The sequence below is a fragment of the Taudactylus pleione genome, unplaced genomic scaffold, assembly GCF_031769625.1.
Source record: "Taudactylus pleione unplaced genomic scaffold, aTauple2 ptg000396l, whole genome shotgun sequence".
NCBI lineage: Eukaryota > Metazoa > Chordata > Amphibia > Anura > Myobatrachidae > Taudactylus > Taudactylus pleione.
The window spans coordinates 3,287,612-3,313,975 of NW_028284797.1; the positions used below are offsets into that span (position 1 = coordinate 3,287,612).

Here is a 26,364-nt window from a genome sequence, read left to right on the forward strand (position 1 = left end):
ATGCGCACTAGGGCACCATCGACCCCCTTGCGAGTGCTCAGCGCTGCGTGCGGGTCAGAATCAGGTCCAGAGTATGCACAGATCTAAAATGGATGCTGCCTTTTATACCCCCTAGCTAAGCCCTCCCCTATTCAAATTCCACAAGATTTATCATGCGTTTTTTAGCAATAAACAATGCATTGTTAACGATTGGAAATCGGAAACAACGCATCGGATCGTATGACCAATTGTACACATTGTAGGCAGAATTTCAAGGGCAATTGTACAACACATCTTACGAACATAACATCGCACCGTGTTTTAATTACACAGGTTCTAGGGCTGGCGCAAGTGGAAATTGGCAGTCTTCCAAATCCTGTGTGAAAGCTACAAAAATATCCTTTTCACACACAGTCTGAGCAAGTGTTAAACTTTATGACTCCTGCCAGTTCATATTAAATCCAGCGTTAGTCCTTTTTAAAGTACCCACATATATTAGTCAAAAATAAAAAAAGTCACCACCAGGTCCACATGCGCTACTTCTGTATATGATGCGATCAATATGAAAATGAATCCACAAATGATTAGTATGGGTCTTTTATGTTCGGCTCCTTTAGAAGTAATCTTCTATTGAACACTCGAGAAAAGAAATGAAACCCTATACCAGTCATTCCCAACCTCGTTCCTCAAGGCACACCAACAGTCCTGGTTTTAGTGATAGCCATGCTGCAGCACAGATAGTTAAATCAAATTAACTGGGATACTAATTAGGTCACCTGTGCTCAAGTATGGCTAGCCTTAAAACCAGGACTGTCAGTGTGCCTTGAGGACCGTGGTTGGGAACCCCTGCCCTATACTGTAAAGCCGTAAAAAAATATGTCCAGAATATCTATGTATCATAAGGTAATTTGCTCGTACCAGATGCATTGGTCTACGTGATAAAGTAGACAAACTCGATTTATTGGAAAGGGCTATGCCCTGTGCAGTATAAATCTCACTGTACCTCCATTCCTTAGAATGTAAGCTTTTACGAGCAGGGTCCTGTACCCTTTTGTGCTTCTCTTTACTTTCATCTACTCCTTACTACCCACTAGGGCACCTAGTTGCTTATGCTCTGTTGCTTATTTGGGTGTTATGGTCGCTAATGTAGCAATATATATTTTCCATGTCCTTGTCCTGCATTGTATTGTATTATACTGTAAGTCACTGGTCATTTATTTGTTTATGTACTCTGTAAGGTACTGATAATAATAATCTCTACTGCAAAGAAGTCGATTCCAACCTCCTCTCTTCCTGATAGTCCTCCACTTTCACAATCTGTTCCTCTTGGAGGTATTAAAAGTTTACAACAAAGAAATACTTTCAAACATAACTAGGCAATAAAGGGACAGAAGGAGTAGAGGTTAACAGCCAAAGCACTTTATTTACTATTTCCAATAATATATTTAAAATAACTAATACAAATATTCATGGTATTTTCATTTTCTGTTGCACAAAATACACAATAATTTAATACAAATGCATGATCATAAAATTATATTTTATGTTACACAGATCAGTTGGCAGTTCAGCAAGGGAGTAACTCGAACTTTGTGGGCCCTATAGCAAAATGTTGAAAGGGTCCCCAAGACTCCTCTCTGCAGTGCTCCACCTGTGATTTTTATACTGAATAAACTAACCCTGTTTTATACTGTCTTCTATATACACTAAGGGCCTGATTCAGACCCACTCGCGAGCGGCTGTCCGCTCGCAAGTGGGTCGAAGGTGCGCATGCGCGAGACGCGACGAGCAAAGGACTTTCCGTCGCTCGTTGTGTCTGATCAAAGGGGGCGTGCTGTCGATGTTGATTGATAGCACGCCCCCTTTGGTGGGCGTGCCTGCCAGACGGAGGCGTTTCCATGGGAACGCCTACCGTCTGACATCACTAGTGATGTCAGTGGGAGTGATTTTGGCTCTGATAGAGCCAAAATCACTCCAGGGCTTGTGGCAGGGAGACCCTACCGCAGGGTCTCCATCGCAAGTCCGATGATCGCGATGGTCAAGACCATCGCGACCATCTTTTTGGCCGCTCGCATGTGCTGTGGGTGGTGACCCGCAGCTATACGAGCGGCCAGGAGGCCGCTCCATTTTCATGGAGGAGGGCCCTGATTCAGAGCGAGCGCTCTGGTCAGAGCGTTCGGCTCTGAATCAGGCCCTATGTCTTTCTTGTCAAAATGCTGCTCAATCCACATATACTGTAGATCGAATCCAATTAAACATATTAATGTACATTTTAATGTTTTTTTTACCAGAAATATGAACAGATGAATTTGCTCACACCTTTGTGCAATATTCTATACTATTGGTCTGATTCATAGTTGGGAATAGAGTAAGAAATAGCAAGTACTGTAGCTATGCACCTGGACAAGCCATGTTACAATGCAAGGGGTGCAAATACATACATTGTTTTTGCATGTGAGGTAAATACAGGCTGCTTTTGCAAGTAACTCACAAATGCTGGACAGCTTTATTTTTACACTACAATTTAGATTTCAGTTTGGGCACACAGTGGTATATTTTAAACATCCATCTGAATGTGCAAGGACTGAGATGCCCACCTTAATCTCTTGGTGTATCTTTAGACGCAACCATCAACAGCCCTACACTACCTGCAGATTCTCTGTCAGAGTATGAACTCCAGTATGAACAGTTATGCGTCTGAATTCACAACCACTTCAATGAACATGTCCATAAGCCACCGCACTTGAACGTACAATACATTTTGAAGACATTTCTTAGACTGACATGTGTAAGACTGCATCTCAATCTCAACTGCAAATCTGTGTGCACAGACTAAATGACAGACTTACTGTAGATACATGCGCATAAGAAAAAAATCAATTGCATGCAACATCAACATTGTATCTGACTCAGAATCAGGCCCTAAATGTAATGCAACATTAAGTAAAGAAAAACAAATACCATATTACTGTATATGATATGAGTGGATTTCATGTCTTGTGGAGGCAGATTTTTAAAAAGAAATTCCTGCAAGATGGAGAGAACGGGATGTAGTCGGCATCCCAACGTACGGGTTGCCGACGGTCCAAATACCGGCGCCAAAATCCCGACAGGTCAGGATCCCGGCACCAGTATCCCGACCATCGACATCCTGAAGGTAAGTGTTAGGGGGAGGTTAGCGTTAGCTAGCGGGGTTAGGGCTAGTCACCGGGGAGGGTTAGAGTAGGGGTAGGGAAAATACATGCCTTCCAATGGATGTCGGGATTCTGGCTGCGTGATCCCGTCACCTGGAAGTCTCACAAACAGCAGTGTACCTGACCACAGCCTGCAAGGCTGAATAGGCGCGGATACCAGAAGATCTACAGGACAGCGGGCACCGAACCACAGGACCGGAAGGATGATGCAGCACACCAGGAGGGGTGCACAAAGGACGCGGAGGGTAAGTTAGTGTAACTGGGTCACGGGATGCCGCCCCACCAGAACACAACTTACATACCTTGCGTACAGCACATCTTTCCTACAACCTACTTAAAGACACTCGATCCAATAGCAAACACATTGCTATATGCCCACTCTTTAATATACCAGTCACATCCTGCATTCCCCTACTGATATGTACAGTATAACGCAGGTGATTTATTACTGCAGCACAACATTACTGTCACCCAGGACTCACTTATACGTGTATCAGATTGCACATACTGTATAGACTCAGGACTTTATGACTGACACTTGTGTGTTGTCAATCTATACAGTCCCGAACCGGACCACTGTGAGTACGTTCCTTAACAATAAACAAAATAAGAGATATACCTTTGTCATATCTATTTCTACGAAGTCCATAGGGATCCACAGGAGACCTTGGGGATATAGGTTGATGACGTCAGTCGAGCACCTCAATAGTTAAATGTCTGCTCCCGGATGCATCGGGCTCCTCTACTATACCCTGCCCGAAGGCCAAGGCACCTCAGTTTCGTAACAAGCCAATGGCCGGAGGCCAGAAGGAGATGGAAAACCGGTGACCAGAACACATCCCGTCTGCAGCACAGGTGCGACAGGTCGGGAGTCCCGTGGATCCCTATGGACTTCGTAGAAATAGAGATAACAAAGGGAACGTCTTAAAATATCTCTTATTTTCTACTGCAGGGTCCAAAGGGCTACATAGAAGATCTTGGGGATGTCCCAAAGCAGTCTCCTTAAGGGTGAGGATGCTCCTCTGCAGAAAGGAGAATCTGCTGCCCGAAGGAAGCATCCTGAGAGGCAAAGGTATCAAATGCATAACACCTTAAGAATGTATGGACAGTAGACCACATGGCCGCCTTGCACAGCTGAACAGAGGCGCCACGACGAGTTGCCCACGAAGGACCCACAGACCGAGTATAATGAGCCTTAACAGAGGACTGTACAGGAAGGCCTTCATGTAGGTAAGCCTCAGAAATTGCCAGGCAAATCCAGCCTGCCAAAGTCTGCTTAGTGGCAGGCCATCCTTTCTTTCGGAAATCAAAAAGTACAAACAATGAATCCGACTTCCGAAATGAGTTGGTACGAACCACATAAGTTTGTAGAACACGTACCACATCCAAAGAGGCCTCATCAGCTAAAAGGTCTGGTGAGTTAAAAGCTGGTACTACAATTTCCTCATTAATGTGGTAGCTGGATACCACCTTAGGTAGGAAACCAGGGCGAGTATGGAGAACCGCCATGTCCCTATGAAAAATCAGAAAGGGAGGGCGACAGGAAAGAGCCCCCAAATCTATTACCCTTCTGGCCGAAGCAATGGCTAGAAGAAACAGTTTTAATTGCGAGCCATTTTAAATCCACTAAGCCCAGTGGTTCAAATGGTGGTCCTTGTAGAGCCTAAGGACCACAGTCAAATCCCAAGGAGCCATCCTGGTGTGTACATCCAGAAGAGTAGCAATCCTACGGTGAAACAGTACTTACAGGGCAGAAACCTGCACCTTCAGAGAAGCAAGGCGAAGACTGTGATCTAAGCCCACCTGTAGGAATGTCAAAATCCTGGATAATCCAAATGTCTGAGGATTAACCTCTGTGGCGACACCATTCAAAGAAGGTGTGCCACACTCTGTGATAATTTTTCGCAGAAACAGGCTTGTGAGCTCTGAGCATGCTGTTCACCACTGAGCTGGAAAAACCCCTGGAACTCAAGAGCCACGCCATCAAAGACAGACGACTCAGGTCCAGGTAGAGGCAAGGACCTTGGAACAACAGTTCAGGACGTTGAGGCAATATAATCGGAGTATCTATGGATAGACTCTGAAGATCTGCGTACCAGTGACGTCTGGGCAATGCTGGAGCTACCAGCAGTAGCATACCTCCTTGCTTGAACTTCCGAATTACCCGAGGCAGAAGGGAGAATGGAGGAAACAGGTACGCGAACTGGAAGGTCCATTTGACCGACAGTGCATCTACCAGCAGAGCCCCCACGTCTATTGTTCTTGAGCCGTACCTTGGCAACTTGTAGCAGTATCAGCCTGAATAAATAATGGGCAAACTTATCATCAGCTGCACCCAATAAGTTGATGTGTGGTGTGTTTGGCCACATTATTACTTTTCTTGTTGCGACTCACTGACATGCAACGATCACGGCCGCATTGATATTGTTTATCTTGTGACTCAGTTAAATAACTAATACTCACACATCTACCATTCTATTAAATAAATGAGAAACACTGTACTGTTTGACTGATCACACTGTGAATTTGGCAGTATCAATCTGAATAATTAATGTGAAAACTCACTATCAGCTGCACCCAACCAACTATTTATGTACTCCTATAGGGGGTGCTATTATTTAACATAGATCAATATGCAGTATACCTGTTAAGGTAATACACTCATCCATGTTTGCTCAATTTTTTGCTAGCATAAGCTCATCTACTTTTATAGGGGGCATCAATTAGATCTGAACACAGTACATCCCAATAGGAGAATAATACTTTGGTTTAAACTGGACACATGTTCCCATGTAACAGAATTATATAGCCAATTTACTCCAATTAGGGATGTTAATGTTTATATAATATATGGGAATCAATACCATATATAGAGATAGTATATTCCCCAATGGGTGTCATGTATTGCATTGTATATGACCCAACATTATAGCATTTTGCCTATAGAGGATACAGTTCAATATTGTAGTGCACGAGAATTCTCTTACCAAAAGATCTTTTTATTCACCCATGTTGCTTTTTTGGCAATACTAGTGATAAACAGTATTTAATCCCATTAAGGATGTTATGGACAACAGTTCCCTTATTATAGAATGATGTTTATTACAACACATACTGCATGCCCATTTGCATAGATTTATTTCTATACAGGTCGTTGTGAACCCTATAATATATCACATATTGAGGCTATAGATGTTTCCATTCATAGGGGAAACTGTTCATTGCTGGATTCCTTTGACAAAAGGGTATCATGTTTGTTATTTAACTTATAAGTCGCATAATGAATACTATTTTGGTATTATGAGCACGTGTAATATGTCAGTAGGATAAAATATTAATATTAGTGTGAACTTAACAATACACAATGAGTTACTGTTAATATATAATAATTTCTGAGAAAACCAGTGATATATTATTGATATCTGATATCATCAATTAATTAAATACACAACACATTAAGAATATAAGAAAATAATTTTATTCAATTTAATATCAATTGTCAAGCATTTAATATTTCATTAACCAGGTATTTTGGATAATCTTTTTAATAATTATATAATAAAAGTTATATTTTATTTTTTTTGTGCACCAGCAAAGAGACAGTACTTTTCTGTTCCTTTTCTCTATATATCTGTATTTACTGTCCATGGTAGCACCCCCACGTAATGATAATATATTTATTTAAATCAATACAATTTGGGGCCACTATATACGCAATAATTCTCTTTTTTAAGAATTAAGCCTTGTGCAGAGATGTCTCCCAATTCCCTTTCCTTGATTCAATAGTTTATGTCTGACTGGTTATCCAGTCTTTCCTACATCTTTTTGCACAGGAATACCAACATTTATTTCAATAAATTGAATATAATTTTGATTGTATCACCTAATTGGTTACCCTATTTAATATGGCTACATTTAACTTAAGCAAAGATCTGGAAGACAGACGTGAAAAACTTATGAAGGATCAAGATCTTATGTTTGATATTGATCTAAATGTACAAGATGGACTTAATGGCAATTGGATTAACGATTTATATCAATTGAAACAAATTCTTATAAAACAGAGTAAAACATGGTGGAATAGACCCACATTTAACAACTATGTTAGGAATGATATTACACCGAGGGGCTTGAGACCGAAAATTTTCCCTACGTTTGAATTGGTCAATGGAGATCTTAAAAAGGAATGGGAAAATACATTAACTCAATGCTCCAAAGACTTAATAAAAATCTTAATTAAACATGATGAGATTTTATTAAGCCAATATGCCAATGATATTTCCATCTTAAGTGAAAAATTTAAGAAATATGAAACATTGGATAAATTTCAGGTCACATACAATAAATTTAAGAAAGAGATTGAGGACTTTGAGCAGGGTGTGATAGAGAGAAAGCGTCGTAAATTCCAAAGAGACAAACAGGATTTTGCACAAGATAACGTGTACAGATGGAGGAATTATGCACAACGCTATAATAAAACCAACATAATGCATTACACAACATCTGAAGCAGATTCCTCAGAAGGTGAAGGACAATCTAATGCATTTGATAAGAACTGGAAAAAACAGAGCTTATTAGACAGCAACCTGAAGGATACCAGATCAGGTATAGGGATAGAAAGCCCAAGATCAGAAGGGGCAAGGGGAGGAGAAGGAAGGAGGAAAAGAGATATACGAGGATGGAGAGAGGAACCGAGAGAGTTTCGCAAGATACAGGAAGTAGATCAAGATCAGTTGAGGGTCATTAACCTTACAAATATGACCCTCACCAATGATCAAGTTTCCCTTTTAAGTAGGGGATTATCCTTTTCTCCTACACAGAAACCAAACAGGTTTGAATGCAAAAAAGACCTCCATCTTTTTACTAGAAAAATTCTCTTAAAGAAATTCTTCTGCATGCAGCATAACAATCCATCTCAAACTGCAATTAATACACCTAACCTTACCCTGTCAACGGAAGATGATTTAATTTTACAAATGCTTGAGGATCTAGAAAAAGAAAGCGAGGACTATGATTCTCAAAAACCATCACCATTTGATGCCTCTAAAATTAAACCTAAATCTTCTTTCTTCCCCGACTACAAAATTTGTCCCCCAGTTAAGGTCTTTTCTGATCTAGTTTCTAAAGATCTGGATGTTTTATTTACTAAATCATTCCAACCTCAGGAAGATAATTTAGCTGCTAATGAAAGACTTGCTTTACAACAGATATCCCAATGGAAGGACATAATTATTAAACCCTCAGACAAAGGGGGGAACATTGTACTTTGGCCTAGAAACATGTATTTAACAGAATTAAAGAAACAACTAGGAGATCGACAGTGTTACAAAACACTGACATTCAATCCAACCATGGGTTTTCTCAAAATCTATACAGATATGATTAATAAAGCACATATAGAGGGAGTGATAAATAAAAAAGATCTAGATTTTCTTAAAACGGACAATCCTAAAGAACCAACGTTATATCTTCTTCCCAAAGTCCACAAAAATGAGACTATCCCACCAGGAAGACCTATTGTCTCAGGTGTAGGTAGTTTAACTGAGAAAGCAAGCATCTTTGTGGACCAATTCTTACGTCACTTTGTTCTGACACTGCCCTCGTATGTAAGAGACACAATGGATGTCCTTAATAAGTTACAGGACTTGATAGTCAATGAAGGTACTGTACTTGCAACATACGTTGTGGAAAGCCTATATACTAGTATCAACCATACCAGAGGAATTCATGCAGTCGAATATTTTCTTAACATGGGCAGACAACATGCAATGAATTCTTTTTTGCTTTCATTGTTGGAATTTATACTAACAAAAAATTATTTCACATGTGATGAGACATTCTACCTCCAGGTTAGAGGAACGGCAATGGGGACAGCGTGTGCCCCCACGTATGCCAACCTCTACCTAGGATGGTGGGAAAAAGAACATGTCTTCAAAGAGGAAAATGAAAGGTATACAGACTGCATCCTCTTATACTTACGGTATATAGATGATATACTAATTCTTTGGGAAGGTGAACAAAATCTTCTGGAAGAATTCATAACAATTTTGAATGATAATGAACTTAATTTGAGATTAACAGGGGTAATGAGTCAGGAATCAGTGAACTTTCTAGATCTGAAGATTATGATAGAAGCAGATGGTCGAATCTCCACCGATATCTTTAGGAAAAAAACTGCCACCAATAGTATTTTACACTCCACAAGTGCTCATTTACCATCTACCATTAGGGCTATCCCCAAAGGAGAATTATTGCGAATTAAGCACAATTGCTCAGATGAAACGACCTATTACACAAGAGAACATCAACAGTGTATAAGGTTAAAACAAAGGGGATATAGCAACAGAATTATCAAAAATGCAAAATACAATGTCAAGAATTTAGCTAGAGATTCTCTTAGTCCCCAAAATTAAAACATATAAAGAAGAACCTATACGTTTCATTGGAACATTCAACAATGAGTGGCAGTCAATAAATGCTATACTTCAAAAACATTGGCCAGTGTTACAAACAGATCATGATTTAAAGAGTATCCTCCCTAGGAATGTTCAAACTAGGTGGAGACGATCACAGAATTTGAAAGATCGTTTAGTTCAAAGTCATCTACCTACCATGAGAAAATCAAGTTTTCCCATAAAAGGCTCTTATAGTTGCAAACAATGCAAAGCCTGCCAATATATGATTAACAAAACACACTTCATTGATCATTATAATAAGAAAAGGATCATCGACAGTTATATCAACTGTAATACGACAGGCGTGATTTACCATTTGGAATGTCCATGCGGACTATTTTATATTGGTAAGACAAAAAGAGCATTTAAAGTAAGATTATTAGAACATGTTGGGAGCATAAGAAATGCCAAACGGGATAAAGCCAGATTTAAAACCTTAACTTCAGTGGCAAGTCATTTCTTACAATGCCACAATGGTGACTCTAAAGGCCTAAAAGCATTTGGCATGAAACAAATAGAATTAGGCATTAGAGGTGGAGACCTTGATAGGGAACTGCTTAAATTTGAAACCAGGATGATCTTCGTAATGAACACTACGCATCCTTTTGGACTAAATGAGAATATTAGCTACTTACCCTTTTTATAGCTATTATTACGATATATGAAGAACTTCTTAGTTTCACTCCTCTTGTCCTCTTATCTTCACTCTTAAGAAAAGACTGATCAATCATCAAAGGAATTGCTCAAATTTAACATTAGGACGCTCTTCTTAATGAATAACATGCAATTTTTTGGATTAAATGAAAGCATTAACGGCTTAACCTCTCTATAATTATTATTACAGTATGTGAATAATAGGAAGAAAAAAAAAATTTTTTTTTTTTTTTTAAGTTCCATTCTTCTGGGCCTCCTTTTTAGGCAAAGACTGACTGGTTATTAATGAGTACTTGAACTCTTCTTCATACTATATTTTTATGAGTAATAAGAAATTGATATATCAATAGAAATAGTATCATATTAGTAATGAGACTATAGGCTGATATATCAGAGAGGATATATAATGCCTGTTAGTGCAGTATTATTGATATATATATATATATATATATATATATATATACACTTAATAACTTTTTTAATAGTATGTTTAAAGTTTATTATAATTATATGTTTACATAACAATACTATATTACCAATTATTGATCATTTTTTGATAAATATTATTGTTATTCACTACACACTTATACATATATCACTTTTTCACCTGAGTTCTGTTTTGTTAACACTTTCACATACTTTTCAGTTTTCAAATTTCACACACTAATAATTTATTAACTTATTAATTATTTATTATATCACTATTAATTAAGATATATTTTCTGTATTTTTATTAATTTATATATATATATATATATATTTTTCACTTAATATATTTACATATCACTACACTACAATGGATAATGAATCTTAGCACCATATCACTTTCACCATTTTTTAATATCACATTTTTAGCACTAACATAATCACAATATATATATCTATATTTTACTAAGTTTATTTATTATGATTTTATTAGTTAATATATGGGAATATATAATTTATGAAATATATTCCACTTATAGGATATAAATCATTTCTATTGAATACACTTATATTAAAATATCTATTTACTTTTAGAAATTTTCCGCTTTTCTTGATTCTAATAGGATTTTATAATATTGTATTAATTTATTTTTTACTATAGACTCAATAAATCCCTTAGATCGTAATGTTTGTTTATATATGGTAATTGGGAGAAGGTGTGCTCGGAATACTGTTGTTTTATTTGTCAGCCTAGATAGTGAGGTTTAATGAAGGGTGGCACTATACTCAGTCAACCATTCATTCATTGGTATACTGACACATGTGATGATATTAACATACTCACAGGGAAGATGTATTAGCCGTTTGCTGATAGGTTCGGCGGGTCACGTGACATCGCCGTTATTTTACACACGTGTTGATATTGACATATCCATAGAGACGTAATAGCCTCCTGTTGAAAGGTCCGGCGGGTCACGTGACACCGCCGCTATGATCTGATTGGTCTTCTGAACTTCAATAAAGCCGCGTGAGGTAACACAATCGGGTTGCCTTGACAAAACCATTGTGTTGGTGAAACGTACGTCGGCGTGTAGCGTGTTTAGCCACATTGTTACTTCTTATGTTGTGATTCACTGGCATGCGGCGCGTATGGCCGCATTGATATTGCCCATGTCGTGACTCATTTGATAAATAATTAATACTTATATATTACTATGTGATTAAACAAATGAGACATATTGTACTGTTTGACCGATTACACTGCGAACCTAGCAGTATCAGCCTGAATAAATAATGGGCAAACTTATCATCAGCTGCACCCAATAAGTTGATGTGTGGTGTGTTTGGCCACATTATTACTTTTCTTGTTGCGACTCACTGACATGCAACGATCACGGCCGCATTGATATTGTTTATCTTGTGACTCAGTTAAATAACTAATACTCACACATCTACCATTCTATTAAATAAATGAGAAACACTGTACTGTTTGACTGATCACACTGCGAATTTGGCAGTATCAATCTGAATAATTAATGTGAAAACTCACTATCAGCTGCACCCAACCAACTATTTATGTACTCCTATAGGGGGTGCTATTATTTAACATAGATCAATATGCAGTATACCTGTTAAGGTAATACACTCATCCATGTTTGCTCAATTTTTTGCTAGCATAAGCTCATCTACTTTTATAGGGGGCATCAATTAGATCTGAACACAGTACATCCCAATAGGAGAATAATACTTTGGTTTAAACTGGACACATGTTCCCATGTAACAGAATTATATAGCCAATTTACTCCAATTAGGGATGTTAATGTTTATATAATATATGGGAATCAATACCATATATCAAGATAGTATATTCCCCAATGGGTGTCATGTATTGCATTGTATATGACCCAACATTATAGCATTTTGCCTATAGAAGATACAGTTCAATATTGTAGTGCACGAGAATTCTCTTACCAAAAGATCTTTTTATTCACCCATGTTGCTTTTTTGGCAATACTAGTTGATAAACAGTGTTTAATCCCATTAAGGATGTTATGGACAACAGTTCCCTTATTATAGAATGATGTTTATTACAACACATACTGCATGCCCATTTGCATAGATTTATTTCTATACAGGTCGTTGTGAACCCTATAATATAATATATCACATATCGAGGCTATAGATGTTTCCATTCATAGGGGAAACTGTGTTCATTGCTGGATTCCTTTGACAAAAGGGTATCATGTTTGTTATTTAACTTATAAGTCGCATAATGAATACTATTTTGGTATTATGAGCACGTGTAATATGTCAGTAGGATAAAATATTAATATTAGTGTGAACTTAACAATACACAATGAGTTACTGTTAATATATAATAATTTCTGAGAAAACCAGTGATATATTATTGATATCTGATATCATCAATTAATTAAATACACAACACATTAAGAATATAAGAAAATAATTTTATTCAATTTAATATCAATTGTCAAGCATTTAATATTTCATTAACCAGGTATTTTGGATAATCTTTTTAATAATTATATAATAAAAGTTATATTTTATTTTTTTTGTGCACCAGCAAAGAGACAGTACTTTTCTGTTCCTTTTCTCTATATATCTATATTTACTGTCCATGGTAGCACCCCCACGTAATGATAATATATTTATTTAAATCAATACAATTTGGGGCCACTATATACGCAATAATTCTCTTTTTTAAGAATTAAGCCTTGTGCAGAGATGTCTCCCAATTCCCTTTCCTTGATTCAACAACTTGTAGTTGTGCCGAGATGCCATTAGATCTACTTCGGGAAGTCCCCACTTGTTCACCAAAAGCTGAAATACTTCCTGGTGAAGTGACCATTCCCCTGGGTGTACATCGTGACGGCTTAGGAAGTCCGCTTCCCAGTTCAGGACTCCCGGGATAAACACCGCCGATATGGTTGGGACATTTTCCTCTGCCCATGTCAGGATGCGGGACACTTCCATTAGTGCCACCTGACTTTGAGTGTCTCCTTGGCTGTTTATGTAGGCCACTGTGGTGGCGTCTGACTGGACTTGCACGGGTTTTCCGTGAAGTATGAGCCTTGCTTGCTGAAGAGCCCTTAGAACCGCCCTGAGTTCCAGTATGTTTATTGGAAGCACGGACTCCTCTATTGTCCACCTTCCTGGAAGAGGTGTGAAACCGTCACTGCACCCCAACCTCAGGGACAGGTGTCCGTTGTCAGAAGGACCCACTCCGGGATCCAAAAGGGGCGGCCCTTGGTAAGGTGACTTGTGTGGAGCCACCAAGTCAGATAAAGACATACCTCTGGAGACAGTACTAATGTTTGGGTTCATATCTGGCGTGGAGAACTGTCCCATCTGGAAAGGATCAGTGTCTGTAGAGGCCGGGAATGGAACTGGCCATACTCCACCATGTCGAAGGTCGACACCATGGAGCCCAGTAACTGCATTGCCGAGTGAATCGACACCCGGCGACTGTGCAGGCAGCTGCGAACCCGCTGCTGCATTGTGGTTATCTTGTCCCTGGTCAAGAAAATCCTCTGTTGAGAATCCAACAATGCCCCAAGATGTAGCATCCTCTGTGAGGGCGTCAGCGACGACTTCTTCCAGTTGATCAACCAATTGTGGCGTTGTAGCTCTGTTATTGTCAGCTGTAGATGCTGAAGAAGTAATTCCGGAGACCTGGCTAGCAATAGTAGGTTGTCCAGGTAGGGCAACAGATGTAGCCCCTGCTGCCGCAGTTGGGCTACCATCTCTGCCATAAGTTTGGTGAACAGCCTGGGTGGCATGGACAGTGCAAATGGCAGGGCCTGAAACTGGAAGTGTTGTGTCAACACTGCGAACCTGAGGTACCTCTGGTGAGCCAAAGCTATTGGGACATGCCGGTAGGCATCCTGAATGTCCAGAGACACCATAAAATCCCCAGTTTCCATAGCCAGTATAATTGACTGCAGGGTTTCCATTTTGAGCCGAGGCACTCGGAGAAACTTGTTTTGGGACTTGAGGTTTAGGATAGGCCTGTATGCACCATTCGGTTTTGGAACCAAAAAGAGAGTGAAATAATAGCCCATTCCCCTCTGGGGAGTAGGTACCGGATATATAACTCCCTGTAGGAGCATAGATCGTATAGCTTTCTGCAGTTCCAATGCCTTTTCCTGATCCATCTGAAGTCATGTAGGGAAGAATTGATGAGGAGGTCTGTTTTGGAAGGAAAGGGCGTACCATTAAGAGTCCACTTCCCTTACCCAAGTGTCTGTTGTGGAATGCCACCAACACTGGGCAAACTGAAGAAGTCAGCCTCCCACCTTGGGGTCCCCCAAGGAGAGGCCCTCTGTCAGGCTGAGGGTTTAGCGTCTTGATTGGCAGCTGGACGTCTGGTACTCCAAGCCTGCTTTTTGGACTTTGTGACCTTCTTAGCTTCTGATGGTCTGGGAAAGGACTGAAACTTGGCCTTACCCTGAGGACGGAAAATCCGAAAGGACTGTGTTCCAGAACCTGATGTCATTGGGGCCGAAGGTAAACAGGCAAACTTTTCAAAGTGTCCACGATTTTGTCCATATCTGGCCCAAATAAGACTTGGCCATTAAAGGGTAAACCTAACCCTTTCTTGGAATCAGCATCCGCTCTCCAAGATCGCAACCAAAGTGAGCGTCTAGCTGACACTGCAGCCAATGAAATGCGAGATGTTAGGAGACAAACATCCAAAGCAGCCTCATTCACATATATAGCTGAGTCTATGAGGTAACCTACCAGTTCAATTTGTTCACTGGTAGCCTCCACAGGCAAGGACACTTCCAAGGCATTTGCCCAACATTCCATGGCCCTGGCTACCCAGCATATAGCCATAGCTGGCCTAGCGACCCCCCCCTCCAGAGAGGGAATAAATGGACTTTAGGCACACCTCCACTTTTCTACCTGTAACATCCTTTAATGATGACATAGACGGCATAGGAAGTGTCGCACTTTTGACAAGTCGTGTAATATGAGAATCCACCTGAGGAGGAGTTTCCCATGTAGAGAAAAACTACAACTCGAATGGATAAGTGGCTTCCAACCATTTCTGCGGTTGAAACCTCCTGCCTGGAGTTTTCCAGGCTTCTTCCAGATGTTCAACTAGCTGATCCGACAGGGAAAAAGCCATCGCTGAACTTTTCACTTCCTTAAAGAAAGCGTGTTTGGATTTGGCTGCTGGGGTGTCCTCATCCCCAATATCCATAGCCACACGGACTGCACAAATGAGGCCATATACATACATTTTGGACTTAGGCTCCGCCTCCTTTTGAGGGAGCTCTGTATCAGATAAGTCCTGAATTTCCCCATCATCAGTCGACACATTATCTTGATAATACGTGGACTGGGAAGACAGTACCTCCTAGCAGGGCGCTGGAAAGACTCCCCCTGTAAAATCTCTGTCAGGTTTTGCACCGTATTGGAGAGAGTACTAACCCAAACAGGTTCAGTCTGGTAGGGAGTAGGTTGTAAGGGCATATTATGAGCCACAACCAACTGTCTGGGAATCCCCTGTGGCGTAGATAGCATAGAAACCTGCGGAGCATACCCCAATTGAGGGGCCACTGGAGGTGCAGCAAGCCGACCCAACAGGGTAGTTAGTGCTTGTGCAAATCAAGCCCAGGGTGGCCCTTGAGAAGAGCTGGGCCCAGCAGGTAATCCTGCATTTCTGGTACACAAGGTACACAATCCTCCCACAATAATCTCTCCCTCCTTTTGTCCAGCAAACCACCTGTTGCAGTACTATGTAAGGGGGATATCAACCTGAGCAGAATCACTGCCAGACATAATGAATGTATGTGTCAAACTCCTCAGCTCAACTTAGGCTCCGCCTGCACCACTGAACTGTGAAGTCATTTGATCCCTCAGCAGCACTGTCACCGCAAGGGCTAGTGAAAGAGAAAGTACAGGGATGGCTAAAATGGCTGACAGAGAAAAAGAGGGGTATTCAATATGAAACAAACTTCTCCGTCTATGCATGTCGAAGTTTTTGCCGCACATCAGAGCTTTTGCCGGCGAAATAGTATCACGCTCGCCCCCGCTCATACCCGTATTCAACAGGAAATCGTCAAAAACGGCTCCCGGCGAAAGTGAAATCAGCGAAAACTTTGGGGAAATCACCCTTACACACCCAAAAAGATGGTCTGACATTGGGGGATCACTCTGGATACCCATGATTAGCCCTGCTGATCGTTTTTGGGGACTTTAAACGGGTTAGATAGCTGCTATTTTGGGGATTTGGGAAGGTGGTGAAGAATAGTATTTAGAAGTTATTTTGTAGAAAATAAGTAGTCCCAGCAAATTTTGGGTACTTGAAAATGGGGGTGAGCAAAAGTTGCTAAAGTGAACTTTTAAAAAACGTGAAAAATCCACCTGCCACAAACACCTACAATGAAAAAAACACCTGGGGCATACTTGGGGACCCCCCTAGATTGTAGCTTGCTAGTTTTTAACTTTGTACCCCCCAATTTTTTTTTTCGCCCCCAAAATGAAAGTGCTTTTTTTTTGGGTCTTCTGAGGTATTTTTTTTTATTTTTTGACACAGTTTACCTTTGGGGGACTGTCTGAAGGTTGCAGGGTGGTTTCCGAAATGTTGCACTCCAAAACCCCAATTCTGCACTTTTTTTTCACCACCCATTCCTTGGTGATATTTTTCGCAGGGTTGAATGCAATATATTTTTTGCAATGGCGAAAAGTTTTCAAATTGAATACGGTGTAAAAGTAAAAGCGGCGAAAATGACGTCATCCGAGCGAAAACATCGCAGAAACTGAGTTTTCGCTCCATATTACATTTTACAGTCAGACAGCGCTAGCAACAGACAAATACAATGCCAGGAAAACCTGCACTATACTGCACTATTATCAACTAACTAGACCTTGTGTCTAGTAGGAATAGTGCTACATACACCAACCTGCTTGGAGGAGGGGTATGTAGGAAGGCCCAGGCTCCGCAGCTCCCTGTGAGACTAGCGTTTTATGCACATTAAAATGGCTGCCGGAGGACTCACAGGGGGCGTGCCTGAGGTAGTAGAGCTGCCTGCAACCGCCAAACCGCTGTGGAGAGGGGCTGTGCCATACAGGGATGGCCCGCTCCCCTGGCGTGCTATTAACCCCTGGGGTGGTCTAGTGACAGCGCAGGCGCTGTGCCTGGTGCCACACGCAGCCTCTTCCCAGGGACCCCCCAGCCCTGAGAAGTAAATGAACTGTGTTATCAGCGGGCGCCTGACGCAGATGCCCGCTACTTACCTGAATGTCCCCCGTGACGTCCGGCCACAGTCCTGGGCGTCTGGGGGCTTTTGCTAGCCAAAACCCCAGACACCCGCCGCGATCCCTAGTGCAGTGCCAGCGTCTTGGCGCCGACGGGGTGTCGAAGTGGCAGCATGGGCATCCGCTGGACAGCCCATGCTGACCACTCTGCAGTAAAAACAACTATTTTCTGGGCTGTCAACACAGCCCCTCCTGAAGTGACCCGACTCCGTGCCGAGCACCTACGAAACTGAGGTGCCTTGGCCTGGTGGCGGGGTATAGGAGAGGAGCCCGGTGCATCCTGGGAGCACAAATTTAACTATTGAGGTGCTCGACGACTGACGTCATCAACCTATACCCCCAAGGTCTCATGTGGAACCCTATGTTCCCTGCAGTAGAAATATATCTTTTAAACAGACATCTCTTCTCAGTGCATTATTCTGTAACCAATCAGGTAATGAATCTTTATTTGAACCTCTATACACTCCTTCCTATATATTCTAATATCCTGCCTATACCTTCTAAGGATGACGCTAATTTGCGTACGCAGTCATACAGTAAATAAAGACTTCACACCTGGAATCTGTGGTTCCAAAGCACAAGTATTATTTAAGTAAAAGTACAGTCAGTTACACGCTATTGATCCAGACACAATTAGGCGCAAAGGAATTATACAGACCCAAGTACAGTATACATACGCAGCGCTTCCGGACCAGATGTTGGGCATCAGCAAGAAACCCCTTAGTCAATCTGCATTCAGCAAGAAGACTAAGACCCAGTGTTAGAGCACACATATTTATACCCCCCAGAAATTTACAACACAATAGATAAGTTTGTTGCTGATGCCATTGGTTCCCAAGGGGGATACATCTGTTACAGAGCATTTAACAGGCTGATTCAAATAGACACAATCCAGCCTCCAACAACTGAGGGTCTCTGGTTTCCCGCCCCATGCAACATCCTAACAGTTGTTCATATTATATACATTTTGTTGCTTGAAGTCTCTGTGGTCCATAAGTTGAGAATGCATGATGCGATCTCCACACCGATAATACCGGAATTCTGTTGAAAGAGTACGCATCAGTACAAAACCAAACACTGCTTACTTAGCATGTATAAAACCTTAGTAACCAAATAATCTTTATTTCACAGCATTTATACTAAATGAACAAACTTAAATCTTATCCCTTAAAGCTTATGGAACCTTGTATGTGGATATGTAATGTGTGAGTATGCGGGGTTTGATATAAAGACAGCGTTTTCATATAGGATCTTATGCATTCGCTAATATGCGATTAGTTACCAGCGCAATTGTGCGCATTAATGTGTGTATGAGAAATGGTGCACTTACATCACGCTTAAACTAAGTGAACACCTAGCAGTGTGGAATGCTGAGACTTATAGTTCCACACGCCCCCCTCTCTCAGCAGCCCCCACCCTTCCCAGGCTCAAAAGTAAAGTCCTTTGTTCTCCCTGGCTCTTGTGTAAATGCAAATTTGCACAGCTACAAGACCCAAAACCTAAGATAACACTCTTGGCTTTGAACGTGTTTTATTTCAGGAAGCCTGCTAATGTAAGGTGTGTATTCGAGCAGGGCCACCTGGAGTGAGAGCAGACGTTATATCCAGGAAGCTTGTCTACACAGGCTAGTTGTCACGTGGCCATTTGCTCTGTTTAGCTAATGCAATATCCTTTAGGGGAATTATAATAATATACACTTTATCCAGAGCACCCAAACTACGTAAAGTCATGAAATAGGCTTTTGGTGAATCGCCGTAACTTATGGCGATGGTCACAGATGCAATCGCATGATGCTAATAGTAATATCGCCACATGTACTAAAGAGTGAGTTTATCTAAAATGGTGCTTAGGCGGCCATTCGCAAAATGGCGTCTTGCGGCTAGTCGCAAGATAGTGTAGCTGCGATTCAATTTTAAACTGATCTTGTCTCAGCCAATAATCCAGCTTCGATACAGGTCACCTATCCTACTATTGTCATAATCTATTTGTCATTTGATATATAACACAAGTAGTGAAGCGCTTAGCATACTACCATTTTGCCACAGACAATGTAGAGACTTTACAGTGCAAGTTGCATGTATTTAGGGCCTGATTCATAGATGGATGCAGTTGACACAGCAGCTGCATCTTTGGGTCGCAGCTGCTGTGCAAAATTATGTAAAAGCGGCAGGAAGTGTCTTTTGTAGATAAACTCCCTTGCAGGAATTTGCGATCTGCTGCTGCATTCAAATACACAAAATCTGATCGTCTGCATGAAACGGTCATCTGAGTAACACTCAAGTTACTCAGGATGGCCGTGTACTTCACGTTTCTGGTGATTGTGAAGCTATGTTTAAGGAAGCAACTACTGGCCTTGGCATGGCCAGAAAAATGCCCCATTTTCTGTAATGCTAGCCTTTGTCGCTCTTCTCCGCCTAAAATGTCCGCAGCATGTCAATCGCATATACATATCAGTAGAGATCCTGTGCATGCTTAGATCAACATACATTGGAGATGTATGTAAACCATCAGGTTTGCGTATAACTCTGAATTAGGCCCCTAGAGTCAAATACATCAATACTTTACCCATTCACTGAATGTTACTAAAAAAACATTATGGCCCTCATTCAGAGCCGTACGCTCTGAGCAGAGCGCACGCTCTGAATGAGGGCCGGGCTCCATTTTCATGGAACGTCCTCCTGGACGCTCGTATAGCTGTGGGTCACCACCCACAGGCTATACGAGCGTGCATTGTGATGGTCGAGACCATCGCGACCATCGAAATTGCGAGCCGGAGCCTGCGGTTGAGGATTTCAACCGCAAGCTCCGGAGTGATTTTGGCTCTATCAGAGCCAAAATCACTCCCACTGACATCACTAGTGATGTCAGTGGGCCGGCTTCTGACGGGAGGCGTTCCTGTGGGAACGCCCCCGTCAGGGAGGCACGCCCACCAAAGGGGGCGTGCTGTCAATCAACATTGACAGCACGCCCCCTTTGATCGGACACAACGAGCGAAGGACTTTCCTTCGCTCGTCGCGTCTGGCGCATGCGCACGACGGAGCTCCCTCCGTCGTGCGCATGCTCAGTCCATAACATTGACCCACTTGCGAGCGGACAGCCGCTCGCGAGTGGGTCTGAATCAGGCCCTATGTTTGTTGAGTAATTGTATAAATGTCAGCTGTAGCTATGGCATGGGGAAAGGGTTCCAATAATAATTGTAAGGAACAGTGTTGTAATTTGTAGGTGTATGTGTATGGTGCCCTATGCTGTTTTTCTAAAACTTAATACATAAACTAATATAATCTGTACATTCCAAATTTCATATTACATACATATAGAGGGGTATTCAATATGAAACGTTAACTTCACTGTCAAAGTTAACGTTTCATATTGGAGTTTTTACCTGCGTTAAAGTATCGGGCAAGCTCCCGCTTATACCCGTATTCAATATAAAATTAACGAAAACGGGAAACTCCGAAGTTGGATTTGCGTAAAGTTACAAATTTTTCCTTAAAAAAATTGTAAGACCCCCCTAAAGTAGCAAAAACATGTGGGAACACTATGGGTACCCCCGTTTTTGCCTTTAAATGAAAGTCGGGGATTTACATAGCCGCAGCAGGTGTTTTTTCCCGACATTGAAGAAGTGTTGCAGAAGAGCACTTAAGTTATTTTTTTCGTTTTTTTAAGTGGTGCCATCAAATTTGGGGTACATGAAAATGGGTACTAGCATATTTTTAAGTCCCTAAAGTCAGTTTTTAAAAATTCTGCATTTGTGCACCTGCCGCTATAAATCTATTCTAGAAAACAGCTGCTGCATACTTGCAGAATAGCCCTGAACCTATTTCCCTATTGTTAATCATTTTTTTCCCAATTTTTTTTTTCACCCCAATTTTTAAATACATTTTTTGGGGTGTCCCTATTTTTTTAAAAAACTTTTTTTGACACAGTTCTTTTTTAAATGTCATTCCCAGGGGTGCAGGCTATTTTTTTTAAGCCTGCACCCCTAAACCCCTATTCTGCACTTTTTTTCGACACCTATTCAATGGTGAAAAGTTATCCCCGTTTTTTATCAAAGACTTTTCAAAACTGTGATAAGTCTTTGAAATTGAATACGGTGTAAAAGTCAAACCTGTGATAATGACGTCAAAAGTGCGATATTAACGCAAAAACGATGTTATCGCTCCCATATTTAATACCCCTAATAGACTTGCATCCAACTGATTGGATTCTGTGTTTTTTATTTATAGTTATTTAGGAAAAAATCATACTAAAATATTTATATAACAGTTATATAGTTTTTTTTAGATGTTAATTGTGTCATATGCCTAACAACAGTGCATATGGTAAAATAATATATAACAAAATAAAAAATAAAAACCCTATAAAATATATACAGTCAGGTGCATAAATATTGGGACATTGACAGAATTTTCATATTTTGGCCTCTATTCACCACCACAATGGCTTTGAAATGAAACAAACAAGATGTGCTTTAACTGCAGACTTTCAGATTTAATTTGAGGGTAATTACATCCAAATAAGGTGAACGGTGTAGGAATTACAACGGTTTCTATATGTGCCTCCCACTTTTTAAGGGGCCAAAAGTAATGGGACTATCAACTGAAAAGCTATTTCATGGACAGGTGTGGGCTATTCCATCATTATTTCATTATCAATTAAGGAGGTAAAAGGTCTGAAGTTGATTCTAGGTGTGACATTTGCATTTGGAATCAGTTGCTGTCGACTCTCAATATGAGATCCAAAGACCTGTCACTATCAGTGAAGCAAGCCATCATTAGGCTGAAAAATCAAAACAAACCCATCAGAGAGATAGCAAAAACATTAGGTGTGGCTAAATCAACTATTTGGAACATTCTTAAAAAGAAAGAATGCACCGGAGAGCTCAGCAACACCAAAAGACCCGGAAGACCACGGAAAACAACTGTGGTGGATGACAGAAGAATTATTTCCCTGGTGAAGAAAAACCCCTTCACAACAGTTGGCCAATCAAAAATACTCTCCAGGAGGTAGGTGTATATGTGTCAAACTCAACAATCAAGAGAAGACTTCACAAGAGTGAATACAGAGGGTTCACCACAAGATGTAAACCATTGGTGAGCCACAAAAACAGGAAGACCAGATTAGAGTTTGCCAAACAACATCTAAAAAAGCCATTACATTTCTGGAACATCCTATGGACAGATGAGACAAAGATCAACTTGTACCAGATTGATGGGAAGAGAAAAGCATGGAGAAGGAAAGGAACTGCTAATGATCCAAAACATACCACCTCATCAGTGAAGCATGGTGGTGGTAGTGTCATGGTGTGGGCATGTATGGCTGCCAATGGAACTGGTTCCCTTGTATTTATTGATGATGTGACTGCTGACAAAAGCAGCAGAATGAATTCTGAAGTGTTTCGGGCAATATTATATGCTCATATTCAGTCAAATGCTTCAGAACTCATTGGACGGCGCTTCACAGTGCAGATGGATAATGACCCGAAGCATACTGCAAAAGCAACCAAAGAGTTTTTTAAGGCTAAAAAGTGGAATGTTATGCAATGGCCAAGTCAATCCCCTGACCTGAATCTGATTGAGCATGCATTTCACTTGATGAAGACAAAACTGAAGGGAAAATGCCCCAAGAACAAGCAGGAACTGAAGACATTTGCAGTAGAGGCCTGGCAGAGCATCACCAGGGATGAAACCCAGTGTTTGGTGATGTCTATGCGTTCCAGACTTCAGGCTGTAATTGCCTGCAATGGATTTGCAACAAAGTATTAAAAAGTGAAAGTTAGATTTAGGATTGTTTAGTTTGTCCCATTACTTTTGGCCCCTTAAAAAGTGGGAGGCACATATAGAAACCGTTGTAATTCCTACACCGTTCACCTGATTTGGATATAATTACCCTCAAATTAAATCTGAAAGTCTGCAGTTAAAGCACATCTTGTTTGTTTCATTTCAAAGCCTTTGTGGTGGTGAATAGAGGCCAAAATATGAAAATTCTGTCAATGTCCCAATATTTATGCACCTGACTGTATGGTTTATTATTGTTTGCTGCTTATTACATAAGTGCCATACAATGTTTAATACAATGAACACTTTTATTAATTTATAATTAGTGTTTTATTTTATATTTTTAGTAAAACAAGAAACTGAAAAAAGAAAAGTGATGCAAAAGGAACACAACCTTGAATTGGCTAAAAGCAGAAAGCAGGTAGGCCTTATGTAACCACCTTTGTGTGCTACGGTTTCCTCCTATACTCTAAAGACATACATCCATCAATATAAGGGAATATAGAAGGTAAGTTGTGCTGGCTTTCGGATTATATGAATGAACATATATTCTTTGTAAAGCACTGCAATGTATATAAGCGCTAGATAAATAATAGTTAATATATAAATATTAACATAAAAACTTGCAGTCTTGGCTGACAACATGACATTCTCACTTTTGTCAAGATTCTGAGTAATTTAAGATATCTTCTATGCCTGTATGTGTTGTTCAGAACCCTGGAAGAATAAGGGCCCTCATTCAGAGCCGGACGCTCTGAGCAGAGCGCTCGCTCTGAATGAGGGCCGTCCTCCATAAAAATGGAGCGTCCTCCTGTACGCTCGTATAGCTGTGGATTACCACCCACAGCACATACGAGCGTGCAGGATGATGGTCGCGATGGTCTTGACCATCGCCAGTGCGACCAGAAGCCTGTGGTCTGGGTTTTCGACCACAAGCCCTGGAGTGATTTTGGCTCTATCAGAGCCAAAATCACTCCCACTGACATCACTAGTGATGTCAGTGGGGCCGGCTTCTGACGGTAGGCGCTCCCTTGGGAACGCCTCCGTCTGGCAGGCACGCCCACCAAAGGGGGCGTGCTGTCAATCAACATCGACAGCACGCCCCCTTTGATCAGACACAACGAGCGAAGGAAAGTCCTTCGCTCGTCGCGTCTGGCGCATGCGCACGACGGAGCTCCCTCCGTCATGCGCATGTGCAGTCCTCACCATCGACCCACTTGCGAGCGGACAGCCGCTTGCGAGTGGGTCTGAATGAGGCCCTAGGTTTCATCAGTGATTTACCACATTTACTATAACAGTGGAATATTATTGTGGGTGTTCAGAGGTGACACATACAGTATAGCACACCATTCTTTTCCCAACATTATGCTGCTGACTGTTGAGTTCATATAGAGTAGTTTCTGTATTACAACACTCCAACCCCTATCCTTGGGCTTGGTTCGGTCAGGAGGCGATAATGTGCAATGATTGCTGTTATTAGATGGGGTGTTTTGAGTGTCTCAGAAACTGCTGACCTAGAACTTTATCACATGACTGTTTGTAAAGTTTACAGAGAATAGTTGAAATAACAAAATCAGTTCTGTGGGTATAAATATTAAACAAAAATTAATGGAAGAAGACACGGGCGCAATCTAATATGGAGCAGCCACCACACGTGACCCACTGTCCCCACCAAGAACAGCCAGTATAAAGAACAACACAATAAAGTTTTTTTTGGTCACATGTAAGGCGCTGATTAGTTGTTTCATATCATCGTATATAGCACAATTGTTCATGAGAGAGGTCAAAGGGAAATGGCCAGACTACTAAGCTGACAGAAAGGCAACAGTAACAAAAACTCAAATGTTCATGCATTAGAAAAGTGGTATATCGAAGAGTATCACTGAACGCACAGTACGTCAAATTTTGAAGTTGATGGGCTGCTAATACTGCTGCGTTGCAAGTATCTATGTGACTTCACCATCATGCGTCTGAATGTGCAAGGACAGAGATGTCCCTTTGAGCATCTATAGATGCTAAGATATCACTTAGTACATCTATAGATCTAAACATCGGTCGCGCCATTGAAACTTGCACCAGCCTCATGCTAGGTGCAGATTATCCTTCAGAAAATGGCCTCCAATATGGGTGATGAAGTATCTGAGTTTGCAACCACTTCAGTGACGTGCCTGCAAAACTTCCATTACTTGTTCATAAGACAGACCATCATTGTGTGTCCATATAGCCACCTCCATTTCACCTCCCAGGCACCGCCACAGAATGCCTAATTTATTTTAAAGTCATTTCCGAGGCTGTGCATCTCAATCACAATTGCACCTCTGCTCATGGACTCTATACGCATGCGCAATGTAACACTGCCAACATCGGCAGTGTGTCCTGCTCAGAATCAGGACCATATTGTTTAGTTGTGACGGTCACTCTAAATAGTACTTCATCACAGTAAGAATAGTTTCAGGGTCTAGACAGTAATAGATAAAAAAAAATCCATTACACTGCCTTGCAACCTTCTCTGCCTCTGCTAAATATAATATAATTATTAATAATATGAGGCATTTTTTTTAAAGCCTGTAGTGGTTTTACCAATTTTTTCAC

The 26,364-nt window shown here is 41.0% G+C and overlaps 1 protein-coding gene across 1 annotated transcript in view; it reads left to right on the forward strand.

Annotated features, from left to right (window-relative positions):
- Positions 1-26,364, forward strand: part of SYCP1 (synaptonemal complex protein 1) — a 470,977-nt gene that overhangs the window by 177,251 nt on the left and 267,362 nt on the right. Inside the window, exon 10 of the mRNA XM_088446296.1 lies at positions 24,120-24,193. Within this exon, the coding sequence (XP_088302422.1) occupies positions 24,120-24,193 (74 nt within the window). The remainder of the gene's footprint in view (positions 1-24,119; positions 24,194-26,364) is intronic.